Source organism: Pelodiscus sinensis, chromosome 22, assembly GCF_049634645.1.
Source record: "Pelodiscus sinensis isolate JC-2024 chromosome 22, ASM4963464v1, whole genome shotgun sequence".
Classification (NCBI taxonomy): domain Eukaryota; kingdom Metazoa; phylum Chordata; order Testudines; family Trionychidae; genus Pelodiscus; species Pelodiscus sinensis.
Genome location: NC_134732.1, coordinates 17,530,008 through 17,549,562, shown reverse-complemented (window position 1 = coordinate 17,549,562; position 19,555 = coordinate 17,530,008). Strand labels below are relative to the sequence as shown.

Below are 19,555 nucleotides of genomic sequence, written 5' to 3'. Positions count from 1 at the left end.
TGGCAACCCTACCAATGCTTAAGGGATGTTTGGGGAAGATAGTGGTCAACAGGTGTACTGTTTTGTAAGGTAAAAGGAAAGATGGTTAATCCCAGAAAAGGCAGGGCGCGTCTGGGTGGGAGGCAGAGCTTGCTTGGTGTCTTGTCCAAGACCGGGCAACAAACTCCCCCAGGGACTAAAGACCACACATTTCAGTATCTTCTACTCTAAATGCCACGTGCCCGTCTCAGACCGGCCTTCTTTGATATAAACACAGAGCCAACATGGACATTTGAAATAATAAAAACTGCAACACAAAACACTCCAATGTGTGCACAGTTCCCCCCTGGGGAGAAAGAAAGCAGAAACCACCCATAACAGATGTTATTAGTCACACTGCTCAATGCACAGCTGGAAGGCATTCAAATCCTGTGGTGAGCAGAGTGGTTTTAGAGCCTGTATACAATAGAATAGATACAGGAGTGAGAATAAGGGAACCTGATTTCTGTTCCCAGCTCTGCCACAACCTCACTGGATGGCCTCGAGCATGTCATTTAATTGTTCTCTGCTTCAGTTTCCCCTTGAATAGTATGCAAATAACCATTCTTACCCCTTTTTTTTGAGGTTGATATACTTATGTCTCTTTTTGTGCTTTAGAATCCTGCAGCTTTGACTAGAAACTTAGATCCCTGTTCCAAGTCTGCTCTTTAAACAAATTTACTTTCCCTTAAATCCATTTGACTGTTACATGCAAGTGCTCGACAGGTCATGAGTTATCAGGCCTTAAAATGCTTCATCTTTTGCTGCCTTGTTTTTCTTGCTCATTTAATTTCTGACATGGTTTTACTAGTTGATGTCTCACAACTAGATTAAGGGATTAAAGTGGGATTTTTTCAAAGATGCTTGAGAGGTGCAGTGGTGCCAGTTCAAGCCATTGGGGGGACTTCTGAAAATCTCACCCTAAGAACCTGACTCTCCTCTCACATGCATGAGTTTAAATTTGAACCAGTTTTGTTGCAGCCAGCGAAGTTCGAGGTGTAAAACTAACCAGAAAGTAGAATGAGGCCCGAAAGCCCTATGCTAATTGAAAACTTCATTTCAAGCTGCCTTCCTAGGAGATGCAGCAAGAGAAACTGAGTTTTAGGCCTAGCAATTGTTACGGTTGTACCTGCTCAAGTCACACTGGAACCGGAGTATGTTTTGGAAGGAGGGCTGCAAAGCAAGCTAGTAATCAGCATGATGTGACTGTAGATGTGACTGTGTCTCCTGAGCCACCAAGTCATAGAAACAAATGAGCGAGCTGCCTGTTTCAAAAGCTGACATTTTGCTAGCATGGAACAGCGTTCCTTTATAGTGCAGAATAACCGGGTGTTGTCAGAGAGCGTGTCCAGGGCTTGCAAATTGCCAATCCTACATCAACAGCATTTTCTTTTTCTGAACCTGTACTTTTACTGCTGCTAACTGAAGACATAAGCTCTCGTCAGATGGGGAGGAACCGTACATCGCTTTGATCATTTTCCTATTAGGATTCAGCCTGGACGTTTCAAAAGAAGTGAGGTGTTCCCCTCCCTTTGAATTTTAGTGGGATTAGGATTCTGGCTGTTCCAGCTCCATTGGAAGATCTTTTCGGGGCGTGTGTACATCAGATGTTGAGTCTAAGGTCATAATATTTGACGATTTTGAAGGGTTCTTGCCCCAGAGTAATGCTCGGCTTTTAGTGCCCTTTAAAGAGAGAAGAGGGGAGGTAAATAATAAAATACAGACCAGCCCAATCGATATACCAGCTCTGAATGATGCCTCTGAACATTGGGGGAGTTCACATCTGGATTTGAGTGTGATGATTCAATCCCATCTCTGTATAAAAGCAACATTGGTCCCATTATTTTAGATACAACAGTATAGTTCCAAATGGATTCATGCCAAAAAGAAGAGGCTACCTTAATGGGTCTAGATACGAATGTTAACTGAAAACGAAGATGCAAATTGGGTAGGTTTCGGCAGGAATGGCTAGGTTAAAAGTTCACCTAGTGTGGGTTTTTGTTGTTGTAGGGTAGCTTGACCCACGTATTGCCATGGGATAAAAATGAGAGGGGGATGCTCTTTCTCACAGACATCATCTCTGTCACTGCAGCTAGCTCAAGTGGAAAACTCCATTTCCTAGACACAAGCCATGAGCTCTTGTGGAAAGGAACCTGTTGAAAGGTCCCTGGAAGGTGATCTAATGGAAAGCAGAGAATACAAGGAAGTGCTGTAAGAATTCAATGGACATCACTGATGCATGCACTTTACCTGGCTTCCCCCTTCAAAGCACAGCAAAGGTTGCCCTTCACGAGGTGCGGCTAAGGGTCTGCCTCCTTTTTAGCATGTTTATTAATGTGTGTTCATCGTCTGCACTAAGTGCTTCAGAAAAAAAAAATCTTGGGTAGAATCTGACCTGGTTTATTCGTCCTCTCTTTGTCTAGCTGAGTGCATTAGTAGTCTCCCTTGTGCAAGGCCTGGGTGGAGCATGGCACAGAGAGACACAAAGATTTGACACAAGGACACTTGTGACAAAGCAAGGAATTGAATCTGGGTTCTCCCAAGTGCAAGGGTATTGTCCTATTTACGGGGCCAGCTTCCACTCTGGCTACGTCTAGACTGCAAGCCTCATCTGAAAGAGGCTTTTTCAAAATATACTGTCAAAAAAGCCTCTTTCGAAAAAGAGCGTCTGGATTACCACCAGTACTTTCGAAAAAGCAAGCCGCTTTTTCGAAAGAGACCACCCAGGCAGTCTGGATGCTCTCTTTCGAAAAAGCACAGTTTGCATTACATACTTTTTTTGAAAGAGCGCTTTCGAAAAAAGGCGTTCTTCCTCGTAAAACGAGGTTTTCTGTGGTCAAACCCTCCCCCCCCCCGTGTTCTTTCGATTTACTTTCAAAAGAACACGACAGCAGTCTAGACGCAGGGGAAGTTTTTTAGAAAAAAGGCTACTTTTTTCAAAAAAACCCTGTAGGCACCCTCTGAGTGCCTCATGCATTGATCTACGATGGAATCTCCTCTACTGACACCTACCAGGGATGCTGTCAGGGTTGTTCCCCACTCTGGCACTCTGGTATGTCTAGACTACATGCCTCTGTCGCCAGAAGCATGTAAATTAGACTACCTGACATATTCAATGAAGCCGGGATTTAAATATCCCCGGCTTCATTAATATAAAAATGGCCGCCACGTTGTGCCGGCTCAGCTGATCGTTGGCACAGCGCACGAGTCAAGACCTGGATCGGTCGACAGGGGAAGCCTTTGTCGGCCGCTCCTGTAAACCTCGTTTCACGAAGCAGAAGGGAGTGGTTGACAAAGGCTTCCCTTGTCGACCGATCTGCATCTTGACTTGCACGCTGTGACGACGATTACCCGAGCCGGCACAGCCTGGCGGCCATTTTTATTTTAATGAAGCCGGGGATATTTAAATCCAAGCTTCATTGACTATGTCGCGTAGTCTAATTTACATGCCTCTGGTAACAGAGGCATGTAGTCTAGACATACCCTGAGTGCAGAAGGTGAGGGCCCACAAGAGAGCTTCAAAACCTTGCCTCTACAGGCACTGATTACAAAAACTCCCCCCCAGAATCATAATACACGGATTTTGGGGGATCGCTGCCACCATCAAGTGCTTTTTATCCCTTAAAAACCAGGGGTGGACACTCGAAATCATCCCTAAGAGTACCACAAGCTCTTTTACCCCAAAAGAGCTTGAAAAAAGAAAGGAGGAAAACAAGCTGCAGTCTCTGGTAGCTGACCCCTCAGTCGGAGGCATGCAGATACACACAGACAGATCTTCCAGGAGACGAGAATCAAATCGTCACCTTAAAAAAAGTGATTTTTATTACAAAACAAAAGATAAACTTGGTTGCTAGATGTTACAGAGCAACTAAGGAAAACAAATTAAAAAACAGAGACAATCTCTAGGAACAATGCTTAGATGGTAACCGGGGAGGGGAGGCATAGAATCACACAGAGCAGTTCAAAACAAAACCATCAAAGAAAGAAAAATCACCCTGAACATGACTGGATTCACTTTCCCTTATTTCCAATTTTCTCTTGGTTCAGCCCACTCCCATCACCTGAATTCTGTGGGAAGCATGGTAGTCCTGCCTGGGTTTAAATCATTCTCTCTCTCTCAACCCCTGGTTTCTCTCTCCCCCACAAAAAAACAGGCAGGGATCCTATATTCAATTCAAATTTCAAACTTTTATCTTGATTGGTTCTCCCCATCCCCTAGCCAACACCTTTGCTAGCTACCTGAGTGTAACCCCTCAGTTGCCTGGTGCTGGTCAGCTCTCCTCCAGTCCATTACAGGCACGTACTTCGAACTATGTCAAATTCTTGCACACAGTGGGGACAGGCATCTTCGACTTTACAAAACTGGGTGCTAAAAAGCCAAACTTAATACAGTAAAACTCCAATAGTCCGGCATCCAATTGTACGGCACTCCCGATAGTCCAGCATCAAAATGGCAAGAGCTTAGTGAGTGAGCTTCGGCAAAAAACGAGTCATAAGGCAACAGCGGCAGCAGCTGAACCGAGCAAAAAGGGTAAAAAAGAGTTAAAAAACTAAAACATTACAGTATACTGTATACAGCATGTACAATAAAAAGGGTTAAGAACACTTTCTATACAGTATATAATGTATACAGTATATATATAACCATCTTATAGTACCTCCTGATAGTCCGGCATATCCGATAATCCAGCGCTGCCTAGGTCCCAAAGATTCCAGATTATCGGAAGTCGACTGTACATTCAACCTTATCTCATAGTGTAGACATGGTGATTAATTCTCAGCCCTGCTTTGATAGCACAGTGGTGGGCTAACAGATAAACTTAATTCCCCTGAAAAAAACTCCAAACACCCTGGATAGATAAATGGTGTGTGGTAGGAAATCATGTCACCAAACACTGAATCTGCAGATAGAAAAAGCTGTGGAAAGTGTTAGCAAAAACATTTTCTTGTAATCATGGTTTCTTCTTGTCTCGTGTAATGCAGAAATGTACTTTCCTCTTGTGTGAAGTGCAGGGAAAATTGGATATAAAATAGTGAGAAGTTTTAGATAATCAGCTTAGTAGTAATCAGTGTTAAAGCACTGCCTAAAGGCCCCAGTCAAAATCAAGTCAATCCTGGCCCCAAGCTTATAATACAAAAAGACAAGGGAAAGAGGAAGGAGGGACTGATGTTTCTATTTTATAGATGGGGGAAATGTGGCACAAAGGCCTTGCCTACTCTACACGGAAGATTGACGCTGCCACGATCATTCTGGGGTTTGATTTAGCCGGTCTAGTGAAGAACCACTCAGTCAAACTCGGAGGGTGCCCCTGTTGGCTCCGGTACTCCCACTCCTCGTGCGGAGTAAGGGAAGTGTTTGCTCCTGTCGGCCTCCACTGTGTGGACGGCACGAAAACTCGATTTATGATGTGTCGACTTCAGCTACGTAATTAATGTAGCTGGAGTTGCGCATCTTAATTCGACCTTACCCTGTAGTGTCAACCAGGCCAACGAGAGTAAAGCCCTGTTCCTGCAATTGATTAGCATAGGGGAATTGCTGCAATCATATGGAGCCCCCTTGAAACGATGGAACAAGGCCGTATGCAGGTGGTGCAGGACTGGAGCTTTGGGGACAAGCCAGAGGTTAGACAGAGTCTGTGACAGAGTTGAGAAAAGAACTAGGGTTTTCCAAGTCCCAGTCATCACCGCAAATACCATCCTTCCTCTCCAGTCTCTGTTGTTTTTGTAATCTCCTCCTTGTGTTTTCCCCTTGAATTGTATTTGTTTGTTTCTGTCGGTACCCTTGAAGCACCTGTTGCTGCAGAGAGAGAAAGTCGGTGAATCCCATACCTGCCTTTACTTTTGTGTCCTTCCCCACAATCAGGGTGAAACAGCCGGAGCAGCATGTGAAATTGCAGTGTGTAAAATCTCTCCCAGAAATGTAAATCTGTTTTTCTCATTGCCATGGTTTTCCCTGAGCCTCTGATTGAACCTACAGCCTAGATTTCCCGTTGGAAATGTGTGACTTTGTTGTTCTTAATTTCTGTGTTCCCTCCTCGCTTCCTGCCAGGCTGAACAGTAGAGAAGGAAAGAAACAGTTTAAGAGATTAAAAGCAAAAGTTACGCGTAAAAGAGAGAAAGCAGTGCACTGTAATTGCTTTCAGTGATCTTGGCAAGCACCAGTTAAAACCAAAATGACTTTTCATTGTTCCTTGATTTATGTTTATTTATTTCTAATCAAGCAGTGTGGTGTGTGCAGGGGCTTGTTGCTACAGCCCCAACAGCATGCTAGGAGCCCTCTAGAACAGGCATGTGAACAAGGTCTCTGCCCAGAACTTTGCAAGATGAGTAACAGTACAGTAGACTTCCAATAATCCGGAACCTATGGGACACTAGGTGGTGCCGGATTATCAGATATGCCGGACTATCAGGAGGTACTATAAGATGGTTATATATATACTGTATACATTATATACTGTATAGAAAGTGTTCTTAACCCTTTTTATTATACATACTGTATACAGTATACTGTAATGTTTTAGTTTTTTAAAGCCTTTTTTACCCTTTTTGCTCAGTTCAGCTGCTTCTGCTGTTACCTTGTGACTCATTTTTTGCTGAAGCTCACTCACTAGGCTCTTGCCATTTTGATGCCGGACTATCAGGAATGCCGGACTATTGGGTGCCGGACTATTGGAGTTTTACTGTATTTAGCACTGATGTAGCACATTGCATCTATGGGTATCGGAGCCCCTGTGTTGGGAGGCGACCCAGGGACTCACCCCGACAAGGGGTAGTTCTGCCACGAGTCGGGTCCCGTTCTACTCTAGCCCCGGGGCGGAGGGCGATGGGACGGTGGGGCTAATGCCCCTTCCTGCATCCCTGGGCAAACTTCTCTCTTTCAAAACTACCTCAGACACCCCGTGTGGACCTTTGCTTCCTCTGGCCACTGGTCCGTGTCCTTTGGCCACCCTTGGCCACCCTCAGGGTCCTCAGTTTGGCCCTATGCACCCTATGTTCACAGTAAATAGTCAATCAGTTAGCAATCCCGCCTTTCTCTGCAGACTAGGCCACACTGCTAGGTGGGGGGGGAGGGATAGGGTGACCCGGGCCCTCCCACTCCTCTGGGTCCCGGTCTGGGGCCCTTAAGGTAGTGGCAGCCACCTGTACCTGGCTGACGGAGATACTCCTCGAAACCCGCCAACCACTTGGGCACTTGTGCCTACCTTGGACCCCTTCCGACCCACGTCAGGATGCTTCACTCTTCTCCCCTTCTGTTGGCCACCTCTCTTCACACCGTCGTGCCCGGAGGTGTCTGCAAGCTCTCCTGGCAACTGAATGGCCAGGGTAGCTCCGAGGATTGGAGCTCGCTCTTTGGGCCCCCTTCCAGGCCAACTGCAACCCGCTCGGCAGCGGTCCCGGAGAGCAGGACACTCCCGTCCTCCGCTGGATAAGCCGGCCTCCTCCTGACTTCTTCTCCCTCCTCCCTGCTCGCCGCACTGCTGGCGGTTAAAATGCCCAGCGTGCGTCTCAAGCATGTGCTGCAGCAGTGCAGGGGCGGGATTGACTGGTCGCGCCGCTCCGCTGCTGCGCCGACCCGGTGGCGGGGTCGTGGCGCCTCGTCACACCCTGATAAAGCAAGATAAATATCAAGAGTCAGATTCTTTTCCAGTTTACTTTACAGATGCGCAATGTGTAAAAGCCCATGCTTACCTACGGGGATATTGATAATCAGGGCTCGCCAAATTGATAATCTGCGCATGCGCAGATCATTCTGCACATGCGCAGATTACCCGAACCCAGCTCTTGCGGGTTGCAATCTACTCACCACGGGCGAATAGATTGCACTATTTGTTGAGCCCTGTTGATGATAATGGAAAATAAAGACCAGCTTAAACCTTCTCTCCAGGATTGGCTGTTCCATGGGATCCTCCCTCAGGACTGCTCAGCCCACACCCTATGTCCTCTCTACCCAGAGCTTAGTGTCACCTCCCTTATGTCCCAGTGGCATCTCACACAACCTTTCACAAGGAGGCAAGAGTAACCACTTAACCGTTCCCGCTAGGATTCACGCTTGCTAGATGGATGATCTGTTTTGAGTAAACACTCCCAGGCTGTCTCAGTATCTTTATTCCCATTTTTCAGATGAAGAAACGAAGTCGCCGAGACATTAAATGACTTGCCCAGGGTGATAGAGACTGAGCTGGGAATGGAGCCCAGGTGTCCCGAATCCCAGCCTGGCACGACTGTGTCCTATGCTGCCTCCTGTTGCCGAGCAATCTGTATGCAAATGAAAGTCGGGCAGGATGCAACGTGGCATTGTGGGATTGGCAAATCGATTGCCTTGATTTTTGTTTGTTTGTTTTTACGAGGTGGATTTAAAGTTACAGTAAACATTGAGCGGGATCACAAAAAGCTGCAAGTCCAAGTATTTAGACCCAAGGACCTTGAAGCATTTTTTAAAAATGTCAAGTCTCACAGCAACCCAGCAAGGGAGTGAACTATGTAGAAAGGGTTTCCAAATTCTCCTTTGCACAAGGCCGGCACTGGAATTATTCACTGCTTAAGTCCCACTGAGCACACAAGGCTCGTGCTTGACCTTTGCCCAGGTTGTATTTCACCCTGTGAGTATTAATTTTGTGTTCAGCCTAGGGCAGGAAGAGGTTCTTTTCCCTTCCTTGCAATCACTCCAGCCCTGCTGCACAGTGACCCAGTTCCTTAACCTCCTCTGTTTCCGTGGTCTCCAGCAGAATCGGATGCCCGTTTCCATGAGATCCTCAGCCACGCACGTTAGTAGCTGGAGACCTGCACAGGATTAATTTGTCTGAGGTTCATGTGTCTTTTATATTAGTCACTGACCCGGTTGCCACAGGAGACAAAGAAATGCGCCCGCTCAAAGATGGGTCAATAAAACGAAAACCACAGACCCTCAGTCGCCAGCCGCAAGTGTTCAAAAACCCATGAATCAGCTCCTGAAAATCAGGAGTTTGTCAAGATAAGAGAATCCGCGTCTGGGCTCTGGTCCTTTGTCTTCAGGCTTGTGAGCCTTTCGGAGGCACGTGTTTCGTTATTCCCAGGCTTCCCTGTGTATCCAGGGGGGCTAGAAACAACAATCACCAATTTCATGTGACGGGAGATAAAATCATGGCAGTTGGCCACATTGACCCCAGCTCCCTGATGTGGGTCCCTTGTGACTAGACCCGGTAGAAACTGTTGTCTGAACTACGTTCTTAAGTTCGTTGTTTGTGTCATGCATGCAGACTCATGGCACGTGATCCCATTTCTCCAGCTGGAGCCAACTTGTACAGCTCGGTGGGCAGTGTGCCCCTTTCTCTTTCCGGTTCAGTGCTTTGGTGCCGTGTTATTTTGAACCAAGCTAACTTCAGGCTGGAGCCCTGTTAAGAAACATTTACTCAGTCTGATGCGATTGCCAAGGGAGGGGAGAAGGTCAGGCAAGGTGGGAGGCAAATTAGTGCTAGTGAACTGATCCAAGAATAGCAAAATCTGGGGCTGGTGCGGCCGTGTGTTAAATCTTTCATGCAACTCTATTTTGGAACCAGAGAAGGAGGAAATTAAACTTGGGAGTGGTTAAAAGTTCACCTGTATCCAGTTTTGATCACACAAAACCTTAATATCAGAGGCAGTATGTTAGCTGGATGGTGCTATGGGGAGTCCTCTACCCACGGCTGACAAGAGACTCTGACGGGATCTGTGGGGAGCAGGCGTCAGGCCCCCTGGAAGGGGTGTGGCCTTGAGTGGGAGGGGCGTGGCCTTGTGTAGAAGGGGCGGGGCCTCGAGTTAGCCAGCAGTGCTAGAGCAGTTTGTATTAGGGATGCTAGAGTTTAACCGATCAGCCATTTAACCGATAAGCTGATAATAGCATCGGTTAAACTCAGCCAGCTCCTGGGGAAGCGGCTTTGCTGTGCCAAGGCAAAGCCACCTCCACAGCCCTGCTCCCGGGGAGATTTCGCTGCAGGCTGTGCAGTATAAAACTAAGCTTTATGCTGCAGAGTCCACAGCGCATGTAACCGTGTAACCGCCAAGAATTTTTAGCGGTTACACGGTTGCCGTATGAAATTTGCTTTTTAACACCTCTAGTTTATATAGTGGGGGTGCTGAGAGCCTTTGAGCCAGACTGTAAACCCTGCATTTAATGGAAACCACTTCAAGCCAGGGGGTGCTGGATCCTCCCCCACCCCCAGCCTTTTCCCCCGGCACCTCTAATTCCAGCACCTACAGAGCTAGTCTCCCCCAGCCAGCCCTTCAGCACTGCTGGGGCTTCAGGGTGCGCTGTAACAATTTAAAGGACCCAGAGTTCCATGGATCCTTTCCATGTGTCTCCGTTCCCCGCTCTCTGATTCCTGCCCGCCTTCCGCTATAAATTCTCCTGATAGCCATTGCACAAAGAGAAGACAAGAGGGACGCTGATCTGGTTTCATAGTCCTCTGTTCAGCCAGTTAGCAGCTCTGACAAAGGTCCGGGGACTCACCGCTTGGCCATGTGGAGTGAAAGTGGAGTGACTTTGGGAGATGGGCTGGGCCCTCGGCAGGGACTCCTTAGTAAGCAGAGGCATCCATCCCTTCTAGCACATGAGCCCATGGAGGCCTGGGCCAGCAATAATATATCGGGTTTAATTAAAGCGGTGTTTTTCTTCTCCTCCGTGCGTTATTTGATTATTGCTTCAGAGTGAGCCAAGGAATTTATTTCTGTACTCTTCTAATCGACCCCTCCTTTTTTTTTTGGTGTGTGTGTGTTCATTTCCCACACCTCCAGGGCTTCTAGCGTCTTAAAGCACTCGGACTGTTACTCGTTTAAGAAAATAAGACCATTTTTCACCAGGACTGTACTTGAAGATGTGTTTGTTCATGGCAGATGGAAGTCATTAGGGCTGGACCAATGCCGTGCAGTAACTCTAGCAGGATGGGGCACCCAGATACTGGTTCCAAAGGCACGGAAACAATGTGTGGAGTGGGAATGCTGAGAGCCACTGAACACAACTGTGAGCCCTGTATATGATGGAAACCGTTTCAAGCGAGGGAGTGCGGCTGCATCCCCTAGTTCTAGCGGCCCTGTTTCCTCAGCTCCCTGCGCCTGGCGTTATAGTCAGTTTCACCTGTGCTAAGCGAGGCCATGGTGAGTGTAAAATTGTGTTTGCAAACCCAAAGGTGCATTTGTGCAGCGGCCAGCACAGGGATGTTTTGGGGCAAGAATGAAGCTCCCTCGATAGAAAATAACAACTAATAAAAATGCGCTCGCACGGCATGGGAAGTTGGGAGTTGGTAGCCTTTAACACCCAGTTGCTATGAGGTATAAATGCCAGTGTGAAATGGAAGGCCACGCAGGTTCAAGCCCAGTGTGGGGGGTGCTGCTCACCTTGAAAGTACAGCGAGCACCCTGCCACCATCCCCCCATCTCCCTCCCCCGCCCCCAAAGAAAAGAAACCCCACAAATAGTTGTCATGGAGACTAGGCATCAACTTGGCCCGCTTTGCAAATGTTCATCTGACCCGCCTTGTCTGCACTAAGGTTTTAGAGAGCATTAGTTAGCATGAGTTGGTTACCACGTTCTAGTCCAGGGGTACTCAACAGCATGTGGCCCGCGGCCCATTTGTTTGTGGCCCGCGGTGTGGTTTGGGTTTACTCGGGGCTCAACACACGGCTCATGGGTGGGTGCCAAAACAAAAAAGTTGTCAGAATAATGGTCTTCTATTGATATGCGTTTTAGTGGTTAAATTCCTGGATTGTCATTGCTCATTAAAAGTGCTGTTATATGGGTGGAAATTGGGTTAATATTGCATTTTATTAATATCAGCAGAACTGACTTAAATGGGGCCAGCGTATTGGGTAGTCTTGCCTTAATCTTTGTTTTCATGCCCGTCAGTGTGAAAGAAGTTATTTGCATATATTTGCATGGATATGCAACCACACTTAAGTTGCGACCCTTGGCATGTGTTGTGGGTATCACTGTGGCCCCCGGAGCTTCCAAAGTTGAGTAGCCCTGTTCTAGTCAAATTAATCAAGTTAAATCCATGATGTCCAAAATCTGGAGTGCCCACCAAGACTTTCTCTGTGATCGCAGATGAACATTCTACCATCGGCACCTGGGGCTGGTATCCAACCGGGAATTTGGACATATTAAAGCAGGAGAGGGGAACCTCAGGCCCGCGAGCCGGATGTGGCCCCTGGATTGCCTGGATCTGGCCCTCGAGACTCAGGTCCTTCCCAGCATTGGGGAGCCCACACTGATGCTCCAGCCCTGCCACTGTTCCACTGTGGGGCTGGAGCATACAGAATCTATTAGCCTGGGCTCCCCTAGGCTCTGGTGTTGGAGGAGAATATGGAGAGTGTCTTTCCCCTTCTCAGTAGTGGGCCACATCACTTGTGTGTGGCCCCCGACTGATTTTTCTGTGGTTCAGTGGCCCCCGACCCCAAAAAAGTTCCCCGCCCCTGAATTAAAGCAAAACCCCAGAGTCACATAAACCAACACCATGGTTCTGGATGTCCAACCACTCCGGTCATCTGAAGAAGTGGGCTGTGCCCGCAAAAGTTCATGACACCATCTACATGTTTAGTTTGTCTTTAAAGTGCTACCAGACTATTCGTTGTTTTTTAAGTTTTTACAATGTCAGATGTGACTTTGCAGCCCTCCTAGGCATGGACAAGTCATGTCTGACGTGTCATGGTTGAATCCTATCAGAACCCATGAACCAGGGCCAGCAACCACAATATGAATGATGTCTTGCCTGCGTCTCCATTGACTGCGGAGTCCCGTTTTAACACTGTGTGAGTTAACAGGTCTCCTTGATGTTGTGCTCTGGCATGATTTCATTTCCTGCCGCAGCCACAACCCTGAATCTGAGCTGAAACTGAGACGAGATCTTAGCACAGCTGATGCCGGTGGGGTTGGAGATGTGTGATACAAATAAGTGTAATGCTGATGGAGGTTTTTGTTCCAGAGCAGCCCCTTCTTGGCACGATGTTCGGATTCTCATGGGCTGCAGCAAATGATGACTGTCTTATGTAAAAGGCCAACATTACCAATAACGTCCTTCCTCTCTCTTCTCTTCCAGACCTTTCCCTTCCGAGGAGACAACAGAGAATGACGATGACGTCTATCGGAGCTTGGAGGAACTGGCTGAGTAAGTGGCTGGGCAGAAAACAAACAAACAAAAAGTCGCAATTCCATTTTAGCAAGGAATGAGAAAATGTGGCAGCTGGGATCTGAGTGCCGAGCAGGCTGCTTTGATGTTCTTTCCAGGGAATTTTTGTATTGATACAATACTCTCTTTCCCCACCCCTGCATGGAGCACTGGGAGACATCACTTCTAACGGAGCTCAGTGGCGGGGTGATTGGAGGCAAAGACTGACGATTCCTCCGTAACTCTAAATCCCATTTTAAATACAAAGGGGCAATATGTGATTGCCCTGGTAGGAAGTACCTTGTCTGTCACAGTCTCCTGCTGATGACAGCTGCAGGTCGTTAGGAGATTACAGATCAGGAGATAATCCTCACAAGAAGGTCTTGCATGGAGACTCATTCTGGAAACTTTACATGGGGGGGGGCCCTGTGTGCTGTTTAATCCCAACCATGCCCTCAGCACTGCACAGTTTGCAAAAAATACATTGTTCCCGATGTGAAGAGCAACCAGACCGGGTCAGAGGCTTGGGAAATGGCCCTTCTGGAAAAGCAAGAGATGAAGAAAATGTAACGGGTTCCGGTGAGGAACAGGAGATAGGGAACAGTGAATCTTTCTACTAGGGTACGTCTAGACTACACCCCTTTTTCGAGAAAGGGATGGACATTAGGCACGTCGATATTGTAAATGAAGCCAGGATTTAAATATCCTGCGCTTCATTTGCATAGTGGCGGCTGCCGCTTTTTTTCGGGAAAAATCGGCAGTTTAGACGGGGATCTTTCGAACATTAAACCCTTTTTCAAAACATCCTGTAAACCTCATTTTTTGAGGAGTAAGGGACTTTTCGAAAAAGGCTTTCATGTTCGAAAGGTTCCCATCTAGACTGCCGGTTTTTTTCCGAAAAAGTCCCATTTCGAAAAAAAGCAGCGGCCGCCATTATGCAAATGAAGCGTGGGATATTTAAATTTTGCAACATCAATGTGCCTAATCTACATCCCTTTCTCGAAAAAGGGGTGTAGCGTAGACATACCCCTAGAGATCCTGAACAAAATTCTCACTGTCTATGTACTGAGGAGACTGTCTAAATAGACATGGCGGGGAGAAAGGAAGTATTATTTTCATAGTTTATAGGAGGGGAACTGAGGAACAGAGAGAACAAGTGGGTTGCTGGTAGGGATGTTAAATTTAGATTAATTAATCGAATAGTCGATGGGATTTCCATCGACTATTCGATTAGTCTATAAGGGCACCTCTGCCTTTGAACTGTAGCAAGAGCCCTATTGGGTTCTTGCTACAGTTCAAAAGCAGAAGCCCTGTAGGAAGCACGGGGCCAGTGGGGGACTGGCCCATCGTTCCCTGCAGCGCCCGAGCCTTTGAAATGTACAAGACTTGTACATTTCGAAAGCAGAAGCCCCTCAGGTAGCGCAGGGCCAGTGGGGGATTCCCGCTTACATTTCTAGTTGCGTACATCCCTAGTTGTTGGTGGCCAGATGGGAACTGTGTGGAAAAAGCTGGTTTTGAACACTGGTCTCCTGAGTCTTAGGCTAGTTCCCACAGTGAATGGTGTGTGGAATTCCTGGCTTAGATGATTTTTCACTCTCCATGATGGGAGATAGGAGACAACGTTTTTTTATGTTGTCACCTGTGTAAAGCTGGAATCTGGAGGCTGCTCTTCTAGTTCCACAGTAGCACGTTCATCTGACTTGGGATTTTCACAAGAGCCATTGAGGGCTGTTACATGGCAGTTGGGTGCCTAACTCCCTCAGGCAACCTTGAAAATGTCAGTCCGGCTTTCTAGGACTTCAAACACATGATTAATTGGGTTTTATTCCTGATTATCTGGTGTGTTATGGGAACGCCTTTGGGGTATCTGTGTGCCTTAATATTGGGCACTTTAATATTGGGCTTAAAATTTCCTGATTCTGACCCATGCGTCTGCTTTTAACTGGGGGATGCACTTGTGTGTGAATTCCTGGGGATTGTGAACCTGATTAGGGCCATTGGAGATAGCTCTGAGCCAGGCACTGTGGACTAGCAATGTTTCCTTACAATAAATGTTTTCAGCCTAGTGTGTTCCATACCAGGAACAGGTTGAGCTTCAAAAAGAAAGATTTGCACCGTTAAACTGTTTTGCTACAGGTTTCTGTAGCTTCTAAGATGTGACTGTTCCTGTCTATCTGTATGTGTTCTTTTATAATCCCCATTATCCATATAGTCATGGATGGATTATTGAGGATTTTATCCTCACACTTGCCCTGTGAAATAGGAAGATATATGAGTCCTGAACTGAAGCACAGAGAGATCAAAGACGTTTACAAAGTGCCTAAGTGACTTCATAGCCTAACTCATTGGGGTACTTTAAAAATGAGTAGGCCTATGACACCTTCGATACTAACATCTGAAGAAGTGAGCTGTGCCCGTGAACGCTCATGATACCATCTACATGTTTTGTTAGTCTTTAAAGTGCTACCAGACTACTTGTTGTTTTTTAAATTTATAATGAAAATAAGGTTCTTCTCCTTGCTGTCCCGGCATCTGTTAACCCTACATTTCTTTCCTCCTCTTGAGATCCAGGCTACAAAGTTTGTGAGTGTGCAGCTCCGTTAGAGAAGGATCCATATACAAAAAAGAGTGCAGGTGCCAAAGTCTGATGGTGTTTTCCACTCCCTTGGTTAGGTGTTTACATTCCTCAGCTGTGTGGTATATCAGATCGGAGCACCCGGAGACATACCCAGTATTGTAAAATGTACTGCCGTGCTGGAGGAATGCATTAGAATTAGAGCTCAGGGAATTCCTAGCGATAGAAAACTAGATTTCCCACTGTAGTGGGAGGTGCCATTTCCAGAGTCATAGAAGTACTGGATCGGATTGATCTAGCATGCTAAAAATAGCAGCGTAGTGCAGGAGCACAGGCAGTGGCTTGGGCTAGCTGCACAAGTCCAATCCCATCAATCAAGCCAGGGTGGGCATGTCCTCCCGAGCAGTTAAGCAGAGCTCCAGTTTCTGTGTAGATGTCTCCTTAGGAATGTCCTCACTGTCTCCATGAGGGGTGGGCTGGCCATCCTGATCCATTAGTAGCGGCATCTCGTTTTTTGTCTTCCACAAGGAGACGTTCATTTGAGATGCACAGTATCATAGTTGCATGCTGGCAAGGCCAGTATATCATAAGAAAACTCTTTACTATGTTGCTCCCAGTCTCCTAAAAGCTCAACAAAGAGATCATTTGTGAGCCGGGACTGATTCAGTGCACCCATCGTCGTCGTGTTAATACCCAGCAGCCATGGGGAGGTGCGATCCCATCCTTGGGTGTTTCTCAGGTGCTAGGAAATGATTTTCACAGCAAGCTGTAAAAGGATCCGATTCTAGGAAGGACAGTCGCTACCGAACAACAAAACCACATGGAACAACCTTCCATACTATGTAAAGCTTTCATTGCTTTTTGCTGTTCTGTATCTCCCCTCCTCCCCCCGCATGATCTACACAGACACAATTCTATTGCACGCTATTGGACTGCTTTTATTGCCTCAACTATTTCTAAAAGGGATTTTAGCTTTGTTCTAAAAATTATTGGCAAAACTTCCAATAATTGGAGTAAACGGAGAGTTTTATGTTAACTGAGGGCTTGTCTCCATTATGTGGTAGATTGATCTTGCAGTGATCGTGTCATTGGCCAATGATTTATCGCGTCTGCTTAGACGTGATAAGTTGATCTCCAAATGCTTTCCTGTTGACTCTGGTACTTCACCAAGATGAGAACAGTAACCAGAGTCAATGGGACAGTGGTCATCACTGAAGTTACCACATAGCAGATGTTGTGGTAAGTATGTCAATTTCATCTATGCTATTCGCATTGTTGAAGTCACATAGATTAGATTGAGAATGGGCGTTAGTCTAGACAAAGTCCTTAATCTCACTCTTAATGCCTCTAGTATACAGAAGTGGAACTGCAGGAGGGATAATGGGGCAAACCTAATATTTGGATGGACTGCTACATACATGGGACATGTCTACACTAAGAAATTATTTCAAAATAACTAAATTTGAAATAATAACTCCTGAAATAACAAAATTGAAACAACGTGTTCCCACCACGGGGGAGCCTTGAAATTAGTCCGAGGCAGATACCGTTATTGTGGATGTGCTACCTTGACTTAGAGCCCCAGGAAGCACTGGGGAATAATTACTTCAAATTACTCTGGGGAGCAGTTATTTCGAGATAGCAACAGCGGAGCACCACATACTGCGGTTATTTTTAAATAAGCATTATTCCCCAAGGAAAGCAGAGTACAGTTTTTGAAATAACGGGCTTGATAGTGTGGACACTCATCTCATTATTTCAAAATAAAGGGGGTTATTTCAAAATTACTCCCTAGCGTAGACCAGGGCATGGGGCTAAATGGTCCCCATAGGTTGAATTCTGGTCCCAACTGAAGTTAATGATAAAACTTCTGTTGACTGTGGTCAAGCCCAGCCGTTCACCAGTTGCTTTCAGTGATACTCCTTTTGTGAGTGAAGTGAGCAGGGTTTAGCCCACATGTTCATTTATGTATTTGAGAGGGTTAAGGAATAGAGCTAGTTGGACATGTTCCACCAGAAATATTTTCTGACCAAAAATGCAGTTTCCACCAAATCAAAACTTTCCTATGATTGATGTTTCCATACAAAATATTTAGTTTGACCTAAAGCAGAATATTTAATTTTGATGAACTTATTCAAAGCATTTCTTTTCAAAGTTTAGTTAAACATAACACACTGTTTCCCCATCAGCATATTGCCTCACAGGAGTTGTAGTTCAGACTCCCATTTTTAACTAGGGCTAAGCATACCAGAGAACTACATATCCCATCATGCAATGAGGATTTTCCTCTGCCCAAGCTGTGTGGAAGCAAAATGCAGGACAATGTAGCACTTTAAAGACTAACAAGATGGTTTATTGGGTCATCATGGAAGATGTATGCATCTGAGTGCACCATGGGAGATGTAGTCCAGTCAGGGGAGTGTGGCTCATAGGCAAGAAATGTGGGTATCTGGTCCCCAAAATACAACTCCCATGAGGCAAAACACCACTGTGAAGAATGTGATTTTATTATTGAACTGACCTGAAAGGAAGTCTTTCAGGTCAGTTCAATAAACCAAAACAAACATTTACATTTCTGGAATGTCAAAATGTTTTGTTTGATTGCAAATATTGAAATGAACCGTTTTGACACTTCCAAATAAAAAAAAATATTTCAAAGAACTTCTATCTGGTGAAAAGCTTTGAAATTTCAATTTTTCATCTTCTACCTTAAGTGATAACATGCTTTTGAAGGAAGAGTTCCAGCCACATCTCCTCTACAAAACTCAGAGAAACCAGGGCATGCAGCATGCTGACAGCTGGGAAGTCCCCAATGGCCCTAGAATTGGTACATTATCGCTGTAATTACTATAAGAGCAACAACAGCACTGTGTGGCAAAAGAAAAATCCCTGACTGATACAAATCAATAGAACTGTGATCTGTGTGGTTACATGTATTGTACAAACAAGCAGTTTCTTTCAGTGCAAGTTAAATTTGCCAGGGGGAAACTTCTGCGTGTAAAGGACGTTTATGCCTTCATGCACACATTGTGCTTTCAGATTTGAGGTTCCAGGAGGTGCATTCTGCATAATAGATAATTGCCTGCCCGGGAGAGGGGGACAACCCATTCAGACAATCGAGAGATAATTATTTCCAACAATAGTTCATAAAAATTGGACTGATCATTGAAAGGGAGGTTAAGAAAAAACAAATCTCTCACGGGAGCTAAAGGTTGTAGAGTTCCCTGCCTCCACCCCCTGGGTTTTCTTTTCAGTAGCCAGATGGCTGACTGTAGAAAGTCAATATAGAGGGGCAGATGGCAAGGTCCAGTGACTTTAAGTAGTGCAAGCTCAATGCTGGGAAGGGGGAAGGGCGGAGGAAGAGTCATTTTCCTCTACTGAACGGTTTCTCTTGGTGTCCTGGGATGTCAGATGTTTCAGCCTCCCACAGAGAGCCCTGATCCTAGAGAGTTTATAGGGAAAAGGCCACTGAAAATGATGGAGACTGAACTCTCATCCAGAACTAATCCGGACACTGGTGATAACACAATAGCCTGTTTCACTGGCACCTGCTGATAAAAATCAAAGCATTGTCTGTCCTAAAGGAGTGTCACTCACAGTCTCTTCTCTCCTCTCCCTTTTACCACGGCTGTCTTGACTGGGTCATTCTGAAATCACCTCTGACAGCGATGTAGCTGTCCAGTCTAGCATTGAATTTATCTACAGGGGGCCCTATCACAGCCTCCCTTGAGGGCTTGTTTAATTGACTTCACCTTTCTTATAGCTCTAAAGTTTTATTTAATGCTTCACCTACATTTTCTCTCCTGACTCTTAAACCCATTCTGCTTATTTTGTTGCATTAGATTTAT

The 19,555-nt window shown here is 46.0% G+C and overlaps 1 protein-coding gene across 2 annotated transcripts in view; it reads left to right on the top strand.

Annotated features, from left to right (window-relative positions):
* Window positions 1-19,555, top strand: part of VAV2 (vav guanine nucleotide exchange factor 2) — a 409,172-nt gene that overhangs the window by 284,371 nt on the left and 105,246 nt on the right. For both annotated transcript variants that reach the window (XM_075905174.1, XM_075905173.1), the window contains exon 4: window positions 13,064-13,132. In XM_075905174.1, coding sequence (XP_075761289.1) covers window positions 13,064-13,132 — 69 coding nt within the window. The remainder of the gene's footprint in view (window positions 1-13,063; window positions 13,133-19,555) is intronic.